Genomic DNA, 14,296 nt, shown 5'->3' with positions numbered 1-14,296 from the left:
AGGAGCGGTCTGACGTAGGCCCCATAGAGTATTTGGAAGTCCATGCGAGTAATATAGACCAGTGAGTGTTTTCTATAGACCTCACACACCCCCGATTTGTCGTCGATGAGAGCCACGTTCCTATCCATCAATGAGGACGAGGATGGCTTGTTTCTGTGGTAATTCCTCATGAATTTCCACAGCAGGTTACTGCTCCCCGGGTGGGATCATGAACCGTGGCCTGTTTTTGTATGTTTCTTTGGTTTATTTCTGATTTACAGCAGTTCCGCGTTTCACGAAATCCAAGATCATTTTCTGCGTCCCATATAGTCAACATTTTGAAAAATAGAAGACACCAAATCCTTTCAGTAACCTGCGCCTCATCCGACTGCGTGCTGATTATTTCGGAATGAATATGGCGGCAGTCTCGTGATCCTTCTGGACAATCGTTCTAATATGACCTTGGCCGAGGCTGGTCCCAGTTTAACTTGATGAAATGAATGCACATTTTTAAAAGATCTCCAAGACAGAAGCTTCGAATACACATTTGGGTTTCGGAAAGTCTGGCCTAATAGCAGATGGAATCAAAGGTCAATATGGCGTGGTCGGTCCAAATGGTGCGTCCCATATAGTCAACATTTTGAAAAATAGAAGACACCAAATCCTTTCAGTAACCTGCGCCTCATCCGACTGCGTGCTGATTATTTCGGAATGAATATGGCGGCAGTCTCGTGATCCTTCTGGACAATCGTTCTAATATGACCTTGGCCGAGGCTGGTCCCAGTTTAACTTGATGAAATGAATGCACATTTTTAAAAGATCTCCAAGACAGAAGCTTCGAATACACATTTGGGTTTCGGAAAGTCTGGCCTAATAGCAGATGGAATCAAAGGTCAATATGGCGTGGTCGCTTTGTCCAAATGGAGCGTTGGACATCAGCGTATCGTCTTTCTCTGTTGAATGACTTCAATCATCGCCGATGCCAAAGTCCTCTTGAGTATACGCACTCAATCCCCATCCAGGAGGTCTTTGTATATTTGAGGTCATCTAATAGCAGAGGATGAAAGGCTCAGTAGCCAGAGGAGAGTTGCTCGAGGGTCAATATGAGGAACTGCTTATCCTCAGGCGGATTCGAGGGGCAAAGGTAGACCGCTAATGAGAGGATCGATCCGTTGGACGAGGCTTGAATGCACAGTAAACTGCAAAACGGGACAGGATTGGTATCAGCGAGAAAAATTGGGATAGGCACGGCCGCATGCAGGTACATATCAACCCCACTAGCTCTGTCCCGTTTTGAGTCAGTTCGAAGAAAGAATGGCCGTCTATCGTTCTCTGCAAGTCAGAGACATCCGGTGTGGGTCAGGTCGCATTGGGTGTGATTACAGACCGCTGTTTAAGGCAAACTGATAATTCAATGACGCAAAGTTTGCAGAAGAGCCTGAGGCAATTTGTGAACAAGCATTTCAATACCATCTCCGCTGTCTCCGAAGGTGAGGGGCCGAGATGTGTGAAAACAGAGATGTTAGCAGATTTAATAACGATAGTTCAGATTTGATTACAAGGTTCTAAAGTGGTCTCTGGGGCACATTCGTCTGTTTGCTGTCTAACTGGTTTTAAGCGCTGTTTTTTTAAAGTTTTTTCGGTCCGTGAGATCTCAGTTTACGCAAGCTTTCAACCAATGGGGCCGAGGTTTTACCCCGTATATGGAAATTTCGGACGTTGCTACTTGTAGCTCTTTTATTTCCAATTTTTGGGAGGCCTCATATGTTGATGATCGAGAGTTAGATACAAGAATTCGTATGTTTAGTTTTTTGGTCACTTTTGCGCTTTTCAAAGGAAAAGATGTCTCCGTGATGCCCCGTGCGCTGAGTGGCAATACCGAGAACTTATTCTTCTGATGTCGCACCCATGGGCCTCGCCTTCGTAGAGAACTTACACCAGCCTTTTCCCTGATTCGGCGAATCCCACATGGCTTATTTGGCTGCAGTCGTCTTTTTCCGTGTTTATGTAGGCACCCGCGTCGCTCGCGATCCGGATGGGCAACTGGGTGTACATGAGATTTTTCGGTTTGCTTCCGTCAAGTTTGCGGCTTCTGCTGTCGAGGTCCTGGGCTACGATTGTGTCCGCATGCTAAGAGGCCAGTTTTGACGGAGTGAGGCTAGAGATCTGGCATTGAATACCTCGTCTAACATTCGACGGGGAGCTTTTCACCCATATCTTCTGCTGTATATCGATGCAGGCCTCAAGCATCCTGTATTTAATATTGTCATGATTGAGACCGAATGCCAAAAAGTAACTGAGTGCAAAACAACATAGGTTATCACAAAAGCTTTAGTTAGTGTGAGGAAATTCAACGAACATTTCGTGTGAACTCTAAAAATAGATTGGCCAGTGGGAGAATGTCTTCCAAAATCTGCGCGAGGTGAAGAAGTAAGCAATTTCAAACTAAACATTAAAAATACCGGGCACTTTAAACACTCCACAAGGATTTAACAGCGTTTTACCTGCACATAATGAATGGAGAATTTTACATTTGTGCTGATTGATTATGGTGGAACAGAACGTTTGACATATTGCATGTATGCTGCTGCCGCCACAAAACGCCGGAGTGCTTTTTCACTACGGAAATCTCGAAAACCCACAGTTCAGGAAATGTCCATTTTCCCTCATCGAATGCCCAATATCCATTGATTGATTAACACAAATTGTATTTCTCATTAAAGCAAAAAGTGCTGTATACTTCATGTCGCCTAGATGTAATGAAATAAACGTCACAAAAAAGGACACCGTCTTGTCTTAAAAGTTCCCTAAATCTTGGTTTGTTGCAATATTTTTCAGGATACAAGGGAATGATACAAACACGGAGTATTTCTTAGTTCCTATGAAAAATGAAAGAAACAAATTTGGTTGCAAATCATAATTTAAGACTGTTTCACTTCCAACAATCATGAATGCCTCAATATCTTCAGTCAGCAGGAGCGACTGATGCTGTCAACGCAGAAGAAATCAAATGTATTCGAAAAATAATGACAGGAAATATCACGTCCATCGTATATCGAACCCATAGAGGACATCATTCAGGCCCCTAACTTCATTGCTGAAAATTTCTGCGGGAAATATTAAACAATTTGGAACAGCCTACACGTTTTTGGCGATACCCTTAAATATTAAAAAAGCGGCGTTTAATCTGTTCAACAGACCACAACCAATTTTTGTCGAATAAAAGAAATGTGAACCCCTTCCGAATGCTACCGATTCTGTGACTTACGATGTTCTTTTGTTTAGTGCAGTGTCTTGCGTTCTCTATGCACAACAAGCAAGTGAGCTAGTTTTGTGTTACAGCATATGAATACTTTAACACCACAAGGTATAAATGTCTTATCGAAGACAAGCTTCGTGTGTAGCATTATTGTTCCCCAAGTGCACGGCTAATTTCAGTCATAATTGCCAAAATATACCAGTGGAGACGTGCAAAAGCCTGGGTGAGTTTTCACGGCTTCACCGTGAATAAAAATTTTATTACGCCCCCTCTTCTGTCGCTGATGTATCATTTTCTAACGGGAGACAGTTTATTATTCTCCGTCATATACGTATTGAATTTTATATTTATTTTTAAGAATAGCACCAATAATACCGTGGTGGTATACACGCTTCTAAATCCCGAATTTATCTCTCTGCTGTGCTGTTACTGTCTAAACATTGCCAAAATTTAGATTGACGTTTTTAGTGATCGGTGCTGCCATCTCACCTTGGTCTTGCTTGAAAATGCCATGAATTTATTTCTTCGGAACGGAGGGGTGAGATGCCTTTGCAATCTTATTAGGGAACGACTGTCTTTGGATGCCCTGGGAACGTTACTTCCCGATTGGGGGAAGAATTTGCTCAACTCACTCTTGCAATTTCAACCTCTCCCTAGCCTTAAAACAAACTGCCGATGGTGAAATCTTTCAGGTTTTTTAGCATAATTTGCGCGGCTATCTGTAAGACTGGTGTAAACTGCACCAAAATTTCCTGCTTGTAGATCACGGTACAATGAGGTGAAAAAACCACAGGCATGAGAGTAGCTTAACTTAAAACTTTCTTCATCATCTTACAGATTCACCTTTGAACAAAATGAAAAAATCGTCGTGTATCTTACAGTCGAGCCCATGCGCGTCCATCAGGCAACTTTATACTTGCTTGTGTGCTCTAGCAACAAGGAAGACGTTTCTAGCTACCGAAGTAATGAAGCGCGATTTACCGTAGTTATGTTCAACGCAGTTATGCAGACGCTAGCACAATTATTACCGCACGTTTAAGGTCACCTACTAATTAGTGGCATACTGATAGTCTGTAAAAACGACAGGCATGAGAGTAGCTTAACTTAAAACTTTCTTCATCATCTTACAGATTCACCTTTGAACAAAATGAAAAAATCGTCGTGTATCTTACAGTCGAGCCCATGCGCGTCCATCAGGCAACTTTATGCTTGCTTGTGTGCTCTAGCAACAAGGAAGACGTTTCTAGCTACCGAAGTAATGAAGCGCGATTTACCGTAGTTATGTTCAACGCAGTTATGCAGACGCTAGCACAATTATTACCGCACGTTTAAGGTCACCTACTAATTAGTGGCATACTGATAGTCAATTACTAAATCGGAAACAGGAATTTGTGCGCACACATTTTCCCTGGAATATTTTGCGCCACACGTGTGTTTTTCTTTAATGCACGTGTATTTAATAAAACAAACTGTGATTGCTGCCACCGCGAAATGTCAACATTTCGCCCAGGTGGAGGGAAATGTATAGTAGAAATGAACACTTTCTAAATAGACGATGAAACAGAACTGTTTTCAGGCTCAATGTTTCTCTCAATTTCTCCGACTTCATAAAAAGGAAGCAACCGGGGATGTTTCAGAAAACTTAACCTGTTCCGCGGGCTGAGTGCACATTTATTAGATATTTATAAAAGGTGCAGTGATTGAAAAACTCCAGGCCCATTCGTTAGGCGAAAGAGTTAAGGTCGATATTCCAGCGGCACAGGCGTGAACAAGTTTTCGACCACATTTTTTAGTGCATATCATAAGAAAATTCGCACAACATGGATTCACATATGCTTGGATAATTTCCGAGGCACAGCGAAACTCGCGTAACGAAAATTATCAGGTACGACTTCATTTCGGCTGAGGGCCCCAGTCGCCATCTACGAATGTCACAAAAGATCCGCGCAGCATAATTTTTTTTGATATTTTGCCCCAAGCTCATTTTTAGAAACAAAATTTTAGGAAGAAGTCTATCTTTTGTTGTCATGTGCAAATTTATTAAGATCGTCCGTCGGTTCGGCAAATCACACATTAGAACGCTTTCAAACGACTTACGAGCATCTTTCTTGTACCAATTCCTTTTGTACGCAACTATCAAATGGAATGAAGTCCTGCCAAACCAGATAATGAAATTCAGTCCACGGGTTGTCTGCATTGATTTTCGACAATCTTATATGATAACCCACCTACTTACTTACACCGAAAAATAATTTCCAAAATTTCTAGGCCCAAGCGGATATGGATAATAGACCATATTCACATATATAGAAAAAACATTATGCGTCCAATTTATTGAGCGTTTGTGAGCAGCAAATGTAACTCGTTGTTTACTTATCTAAGTACAGGGTTTTCTTCGTAAAGCCTGCTTTTTACATACGTCAACTAGTAACGAAAATCACAACGTTGGTTGGAGAATATAATATTGTGAGAAAAGCAATTTCTTACTTGATTTGCAGTCAAGCTTTATCCAGCAGTATGTGATTTTGCCTGACAGATCCAGCTCGTCAATCCATGGAATGTTCCCATCAAGTGTGAATGAATGCATGAAAGCCTACTTGCAATATTTGTGCTTGTGTTTACAGAATGTATCTCCGTTGGCATCAAAATTAGTTTATTTTTCCATAGCCGCTGGCATACGCGTCTCCTGTTTCTGGCATTCTCAAGTAAAATCCCTATCAGACGATAGTGAGTTACCTACATACGGTATTCTTGTAGAGGAGCAACGCTTCAGTGTATCAAGAGCTGTCCATAATATTCATAACCATCGCACGTTGGATACTTATGGAAACTATGACACAGATGACGTTGCGATTTTGCGTAGGAGATATAAAAGCATAAAATTCTACACACATACCAGAAGTTCAATGGAAATTTATTACAAGGTGTAACAAAGCATTTGAATATTTTGAAGGACGTGCACTCACGTCATCAGGTGTACACTACCACCGGTACAGGCATGAAAAAATCGCCATAATCAGATTAAGGAATGTCATTGCTCCCAAAAACACATCGGTCCATGTCACGTTTGGCTTCAAAAATCGTTCTCCACTTTTGGGCGCCTAGTCGAAACCATCTGGCAGCCTCAGCATTTAGCCAAACCAGACCACTGGTCAAGATGGCCTACGCTATGGAACTGCAATATTAGCAGAACAGTATGTGGTGCATGTGATTGCGTGGTAACGAGTTCTTTCAAATGTGTTTCGTAATGGTTAACGGCTCACATAAAAATGCAGTATTGTCGTAAAATCAACGTGCACCTACGCGCTTTGAAAACAGCAAAAACATGGGCTTTCCTCACGTGCGGCTAAGGTGACGAATGAACTATTCAATAATAACATGTGGATTGATGCCGTTGGCACACTAATGAGACGCTTGTCATTTGTGTGGGCAATGATAAGTGTTGCAAAGCTTATCATTTCGTTTTTTTAACTACAGTGAAAGCATGTCTTCCAGGAGGTAAGTTGGTGAACATAGTGATCGTTTGAACCCAACAGTAACAAATACTGGGTTTATATGCAAACGCGAACATCAGGCTCTTGAACAGTTTACAAACAGGTGACTTCTTTTTTGATTCACGAAATAGGCACAATATGTTTTCAAAAAAACGTCAAGCTTTGATACTGTTCCATCTGCATTTAATCCTACCTGAATGTTAATATTGGATGTTCTGTCTGGGAACATGGGTGTACCTCAAATGGCATATCACCTGAAAAACTGGATATGTGCTTTCAGAAGTAAAAGTATGCGAGGATTTTACATACCGTGGCCGGATATCATAAAATTCCCTACATCACATTTTTGCTCAATATCTGCGGTCCCTCGAGCTCTCAGATTTTCCGCTTTACAAAGATAATGCTGGTCAAATAATAAGGTCGATATTTACTATTTATTTGCTTGACTTCAGTTGTTTGTTATAAATAAATGTTATTTTCGTCATCATCACGATTGCGTCTGTGTGATCAATTGAAGGCGTGCAGGCTAGGATGGTGGGTTTGTCAATCTAAGTGCCCACAAGCTGAACTTCCCGGCGTATATTTGGCCTCCTGTATGCTCAAATGTACAATTTACTGCCGCGTAAATACATTATGCTTGACATTTGTCTACCAGACGCTAGTCTTTTTAGTGTATTTCAAACTCGAACGCATGAAAAAGAAACTAATTATCTCCTAAACGACTTTTTTAACAAACTTGTTAAAATATGTTTTGCTACCTAATAACTTGTTACGTAATCGGATAAACACCTAGACACTTGTGTGACAGAAAGTGAGTCTTGCAATCATTGGGGTGCTAACATGGCTGATGAAATTTCATGAGGCCCCGAGAATGACCAAATCAAGGCGGCTCCAGTTTGTGCATCATTGGAAATTTGGTTGTTGCTACAGGCTTCAATGAGTGTTGCTAAGCACTCATTTCTCTCAACTATTTTTGAATTCCAAGACTTCATTCTTTTCGTGCTTGCGTGGTTGGCGTCACGCAGATTGGAATTTTGAACATTCTGGATGCTTCTCACAAATGAGTAGTTTATTAAGTTCCTATCTCGTGCAAATTTCGTCTGAAAACATGCACATTTATTTAACTTGCTGTTGCTTATAAATTTGACTACTTTTTTCTAAAACGCTTGAAAGCAACCAGGAATCGATTTTTTCAAAAACGTTTAAAGAGGGTCTTGATTTCTGAAGAGGATGTGGGGTCCAAATAGCGTGTATGTACGTAGATGTACAGAGTAAAATTCAATAATGGCCACCCAACATTACGGAAGCCATGAAGACAGGATGAATTGTACTGTTACCCGCTTGCTTAATGCAGCACTACTGCGCATGCTTGTAGAAAGGTTTATCGCACCTAAGGATCACATCACAGTAGCACCAATGACTATATCATTGTGGCCTCCCGCGCAATTTCGCATTTAGTTCAGGAAAACGACATGGTTTTCTACCTTTGTCGCTTGATGCTTTGCCTGTAATGATAATTGCTGAATAGAAAGTAACACATGCTGCGTCCAAACATGTCGAAGCATCCCAAAAATAATATTTTTCCCGGTCATTTGGCTCAATTGAACTCCTTGCAGATTTGTTCAAGGAGATGCTTCCGGTACCAAATCTAGCCAGCGTTCTACTGATCTATTTATTTCTTTTATCAACAACTGATTCGCTCAGCAACTAGGACTGACATGCTAACTCGTGAAATCTATGTAGATTAGAGTTTATTCAGGCGCATATCTGAGCAATCCATAAGCCAGGAGCAACGTAAACTGATTCCAAAGTCTGTTTTATTTACTTGCTTACCAAAAACCACAAGCGTGCTTGAAACCCGGATTTAAGATGTATCTAACTGTACTTTCATTCTGATTTCCTTGAACCACCTCAGACTTAAAGTTTGAAAATATAGATACCTTAAACTAAAGGACAGAGCACTATACCCAGAAGCCTTTGAGCGTATGCAGGTTAAGGTATACGTCTCTCTCTGTTCAGGATGAAAGTCGTTGGCTTTTCACTACGCAATCTAACGCAAACAGAACGTAAGATGTTTCTCCAATATTATTTTATGACTTTTCAAATTACCACATAATTAAGCCCCGTAGAAGACGCCTTCCCCCACCTGCTACACATTCATGAGGATTTCTTATCCTTTGAATTTTTGTAAACACTAAAGTGAAGACAAACGAAGAAGCCGGTAAGATTTCAGTAAGAAAAAATGAATAAAATTTAATTATGAGTGCAAAGTACTGTTTCTATTAAGGAAAAATAACACATTTGCGTTTCGACTGGAAACTATCGTTTACGTAATCGAAATGCAAACAGGAAATCCTGGATTACCAAATATTGCAGATATAAATCTCACAATAATTTTCACCATAATGAATGTTATACATATAGGTGTAAAACAACTACAAGTGAAACAAAAGTTTATACCCTCACGGTACGAGGATTCGTGCAAGTTATCCTGATTGTTAGGCAAGATTATATCGCTCGAAGGTTTTGGCGCCATACATGTGCGTTGCAGGTAACGCACCTTACGCTACTCTTGACATGGCGTCTTCGCAATGATCAAGCGGCACGCAGTTAACAAAGGACTTCCACATATCTGTGCATCTCTCATTAATTATTTGAGCGCGTTTTTACCATTCAGCATAATTCGTTCCCATTACCGCTCCAAGTGACGTTGTTTTCATTTCAGCGGGCATCGACCAGACACTTCGCAGAAGATGTGCATAGTTCCTTAGATTGTGTTTGGGTTTGTGGATAAAAAAACAATTCATTCCTGCAGAGGTCAAAACCGCAGGATTATAGATTTGCTTGAATTTGATCCCAACAGCAGCCACTTGGTGTGTAGACGAAAAGGTCATGTGGACTACCGCGTTTTACCGGATGTTATTGCGTTTTCTTAATTCCAACGAAAAAAGTGAATACATGTTTAATGATTGGTGAGTAAGCATACCATCCAATTTACAATGTGTAATATTTTGACTAGAAACTTCTCACTTGTGAAAGGCTTCATATTATCTTACATTTTTGGCGAGCACAGACACAGCAAGTATGTCTTGCATTTGACAAGTTTCCCCTCTGTTTCCAATGAGGAATATTATCAGGATACACTGTAAGACTCGTACATCTAGAGTACCCTGTGGATAAGCTCGAATGAAATGGCCAACATCGCACTCTTTACATTATTTATTTTTCAACACGCAGAGGCAGACTGCCAGCAAAAGCGTAGGTTTATTTATTTAATAATGTAATGATTTGCAAGCAGGCTGGTACGTTGGGCAACACGATTGCCGAAATAAAGGCCGAAATATTTTGCGTGGCTTATATTTGATATATACGGTGAGGAAATGATCCGCGTCCATGCATTGTTGCTTGATTCGCGAAACAGACAGAGGTCAAAATTGCGAGAAGTCTCCCATGTTTTCCGGTAATTGATAAAAGGGGACTAAAATACTTTCCTCTGTATCCTATAAATACGCTCATTTAACGGCCCCACCAATGAAAACACTTGCAAAACGCGTGCACAACATATTAGGGTGAACATAAATCAGCTGCAATTAATACACCCCAGACGTTGGGACGCTGTCACTTCGTTATTGAAATGGAAGTTTCAACCTCCCGAAAACCGCATGTGATATGATACCATATTTTTGCTAGAAGTGTTCAGTAAACTGTACTTCATACTACAGGAATTGTTATAAATTACATGCCAGTTTTGACTTTCCGCCAACTTTATACGGCCTACAAATATGTCTTTAGCTGTGTTTTACAAACTAGGTCTGTTTTCTCTCAACCCAATAAAGTAAGTACTGTCTTAGGAACCGGTAAATTCGCGTGTGAGTCCATTTTTGGCGCAGACCAAATCATTAGCCTCACTTTGTGTCAGTGCATCAACTACGTTTTCTTCACAATGTTTAAAACGCACGAATTCTCACTTGGAACAAGTTTGAACGGCATTAATTAGGATATAGATCAAACTAATTGAATATTGCTCAATTCACGCCTAATGAGTATTTTGTGGATGTTTCTGAAACATATTAGACTGACAGCTAAACATATTATCTGACAGTTTACATTACTCAAATGCTTTTGTTCATACTCTGATTAGCCAGCCATGATCCAATATTTAGCATGCATGGCTAAGTTACTTGGCTGAACTTGTACCTGAAAAGCAGTTGAGAAAATGTATATTCCACCAGACATATATAGTGTTTTGCGCCTGCTTTGAACATTAAGTCACGGAATGTTTAACAACTGGTAAGCGCCTTTCATGTGTTTAACCATAAATTTTGTGCGCAAGCAGAATTCATATTTTACAAGGTTTTGTTGACATGCAAGCGCTGAAAGCTTATCCGTTTAGTAAGTGTACATAGTCCGGTTCTTACGAAAAATATCCGAAAGGTCTCAGCTGCAAGTAAATTTCTTTGATTTCACAGTGACATGATGTTGTTTTATGTTGAGCGCTTCGAATAATTTTTCATCAACATTCACTGCAACAAAAAGCCTGGGGTACGTCTACTTATCAGGTTGCTGTTAAGTCACCCGTACTTTCAGACCAAAATTTTTACGGTGGTGATACATATTGTTAGGCAGTCCGAAGAAGTCAAACAAGTTTCGGAATCTTGCCTGCGGTGCGCTGAAGCATCCAAGTCACGGGTGAAAACCTGCCTAAGCTCGTTGCCGCATCCAACCCTGGTCTCGTCTTCACATCGATTATGCAGGTCCAGTGGGTGGCCAACACTTTTTGGTCGTAGTCGACGCTTACAGCAAATGGCCGGAAATTTTTCCGTTGAACAGCCCCACAACCGTCATTACAGGCCTGGAACTCCGGCGATTGTTCAGTCGTTTTGGGACGCCAGAGACTATTGTATCCGACAACGGCAGCCAGTTTACGTCGTCGGCGTTTGCACACTTTTGTCGTATGGCATAACGCATACACGCTCACAGCCGTTTCATCCACAGTCGAACGGCCAAGCGGAATGCTTTCTTGACACTCTGAAGCGGGCACTTTAGAAGTCCAGAGGGGAGGGACCATCGGAAGAAATTTTGCGAAGGTTCCTGCTGGCATATCGAGCGACGGCAAACCCCAACTCACCTGATGGAGTATCACCAGCAGGGGCACTGCTCCGAAGGAGTCTTCGAACACCGCCTGACACTATCCGGCCACAAAAAAGGCAGGCTAGTCACCGCAACACTAGAATTGAGGGACAGTTCAACCGGCATCATGGAGCAACTTTGCGCGCATTCAGCAAAGGCCATAGAGTGTTGGTTTGTGACTACAGCGGCAGACACCCTACGTGGACCCCAGGACTCATCCTTCGCCGGCGCGGCAAAGTGCTCTACGAGATTCAAGTTGGTCCAGCCAAGTGGATGCGCCAGGCGAACCGAATCCGGCCGACAGGTGCAACGATCCTGCCCACAGGACAGAGCGATTTGAGTCTAGAAATGCTTCTGAACACTTTTGACCTCGGCGCCATCCCAGAAAGTTAATCAGTTGCTTCGTCAGAAGCCCAGCCTGAGCACGGATTACAACCGCGACGCTGGACAGACAGGATCCGCAGGCTAGTGAGGCCACTGAAAGTGAACCCCCGGCTTCGAAGCTACGTCAACAAATTTCAAGGGGGAGGTGTTAGTCGGGAATCCACTCGGATCCTACTATACCGCACGTCTCTAGGCGCTGCTACGGCCGAGAAGCCTGTCCCGCTCGAGGTTGGCCCAGAATTCGGGACGCTTACCGGTCCGACATCAAGACGAGATCTGATTGGTCAACAATCCGGACCCAACAGCCAATCATGACCCAGTATTGGCCAAATGCCGGTTGCCAATGGCGCACCCAGAACGCGGCGGAAATTCCAGAAAGTTATGACCGCTTACGCTATATATATGAGGCGCTGTACAACTGTTCTTGACTTTGTTTTGGGCGTTAATAGACCTTGTGCACCTTTGGTGGTTATTTCGACGTGAACGCTACCTTGGGAGGCTCAGACCGAGAACTAAGCTGAGGAAAATACCGTTACTACACATATGTTGGAGACATTTGTGTGCGTTTTCAACAGTCTCAGGTGCGCATTACTAAAAGTCTAAATTACCAAATTTTTCGATTTCTGGAAACCCACTTTATCACACTGTACTTTCATTTAACTTTCCTGTGTCAGGCCAATCAGGTGACTACACTTTGTATACAATTGATGCGTTTATTTGGTGCTAAATATTTATTGAAGTAGGGGGCGAGGCGTTGCTTCACTCTGAATGTTAAACTTTACTACTTACTGTAAAGTACATTTACGTTCACCTAGAAATAAATAAACTATCTAAACAAGTTCTCCCACATGCCCCGAAAACTAGGATTTAAAATAACTCTATTTTTTACTATCAGCCGAAGTGTTCTTCCAGTTTGTCTGCCTGGACGCTTATTGCCAACAATTATGCAATTTTTTGCACACGTTTATTTTGAGGGCATGCCTGGGTTGTACGTATTCACTACATAAATTATTTATTATCATCAAATATCAATGTACTGAATACACTGATTCAGACGTTATATCTCGTAATATCCGGCGACATTTGACACCAAGAACTCCAACAAATATTCTGCTCACCTCAGCGTACCGGATTCTACCTTGTTAGACTGATAGTTTCTAATACTGCTAAGTGCGAGTGGTGATCTGGATGGATTACTGCGGTATTTATTACAAATGACATTCAGTTCGCTTGGGTAATGTATGTTTGAAATAAAGAGGTATACTCAGACGAGAACCCAGAGCAAATCACTCTACAAACAAATGTCCAAAAACTGACATTTAATAACTTTGCTCTTTTTCTTATTCTCCGGTTCTCCATCTGTCCATAATATTTTGGTAATTAAATGAGAGTTTCTGTAGCCTCATCCAAAAATGTGCAAATTGGTTTAAAATAGCTCTAATTGTGTTCCTAATTGTGTACATTTTACGACTATTCCGTAGACTTTAAGAAACATGTTTTCCCTTTTTTTAAGTGTTGGTTCCTTGTAACGAATTGCGTCTAATTTTGTCGACTGTCGAACCGGAAGCGCTTCAGAAATGAACACGTGTTAACTGTTTTAGGAGCTTTGTTCTATTTCGTCCATCAGCTAAATTAGACGATTCCTACTAGGTTACTTAGGCTTTCCTAACAGCAAAACCACATAACCTAATGCAAAGCAACTTCGTGTTTATTCGTCGCGAGCAACGTTTACTAAATCTTCTGGCTATCTAACAAACAAATCATGTACAGTGAGCGTATTTGAGGGTGAGTTGTAACGTTCACTAGAACATGCAGTAAGTGGAACTATGTACATGATGCAGCCAAGAAAAATATCGTGTGCTGAATTGGTGGGTATAGTACTGACATATTTTTAGTGGTTAGAACGTAATACTTGCGAAAATAAGAAACAAAATTTCTCCTACCGATTTCAAGTAGCGATTCAATTTGAGTTTGTGATGCAAATTTATGCTACAAACATCATATTTAAATAAGATGACCCGTCAAATCATTAAAATCATTAAAATTTAGG

The 14,296-nt window shown here is 41.3% G+C and overlaps 1 protein-coding gene across 1 annotated transcript; it reads right to left on the bottom strand.

Annotated features, from left to right (window-relative positions):
• Positions 1–1,633: 1,633 nt before the first annotated feature.
• Positions 1,634–11,833, bottom strand: T265_10619 (hypothetical protein; the record flags this gene model as incomplete). The annotated part of the gene is given in 3 exon segments (XM_009177041.1): positions 1,634–1,898; positions 1,916–2,109; positions 11,531–11,833. 3 exon segments carry the CDS (start codon positions 11,831–11,833, stop codon positions 1,634–1,636), a joined length of 762 nt encoding a protein of 253 aa, XP_009175305.1.
• Positions 11,834–14,296: the final 2,463 nt, after the last annotated feature.

This window comes from Opisthorchis viverrini (genome assembly GCF_000715545.1).
Source record: "Opisthorchis viverrini unplaced genomic scaffold opera_v5_388, whole genome shotgun sequence".
Lineage (NCBI taxonomy): Eukaryota > Metazoa > Platyhelminthes > Trematoda > Opisthorchiida > Opisthorchiidae > Opisthorchis > Opisthorchis viverrini.
Note: the sequence above shows the minus strand (reverse complement) of the source record. Positions and strands in the feature narration are given on the sequence as shown.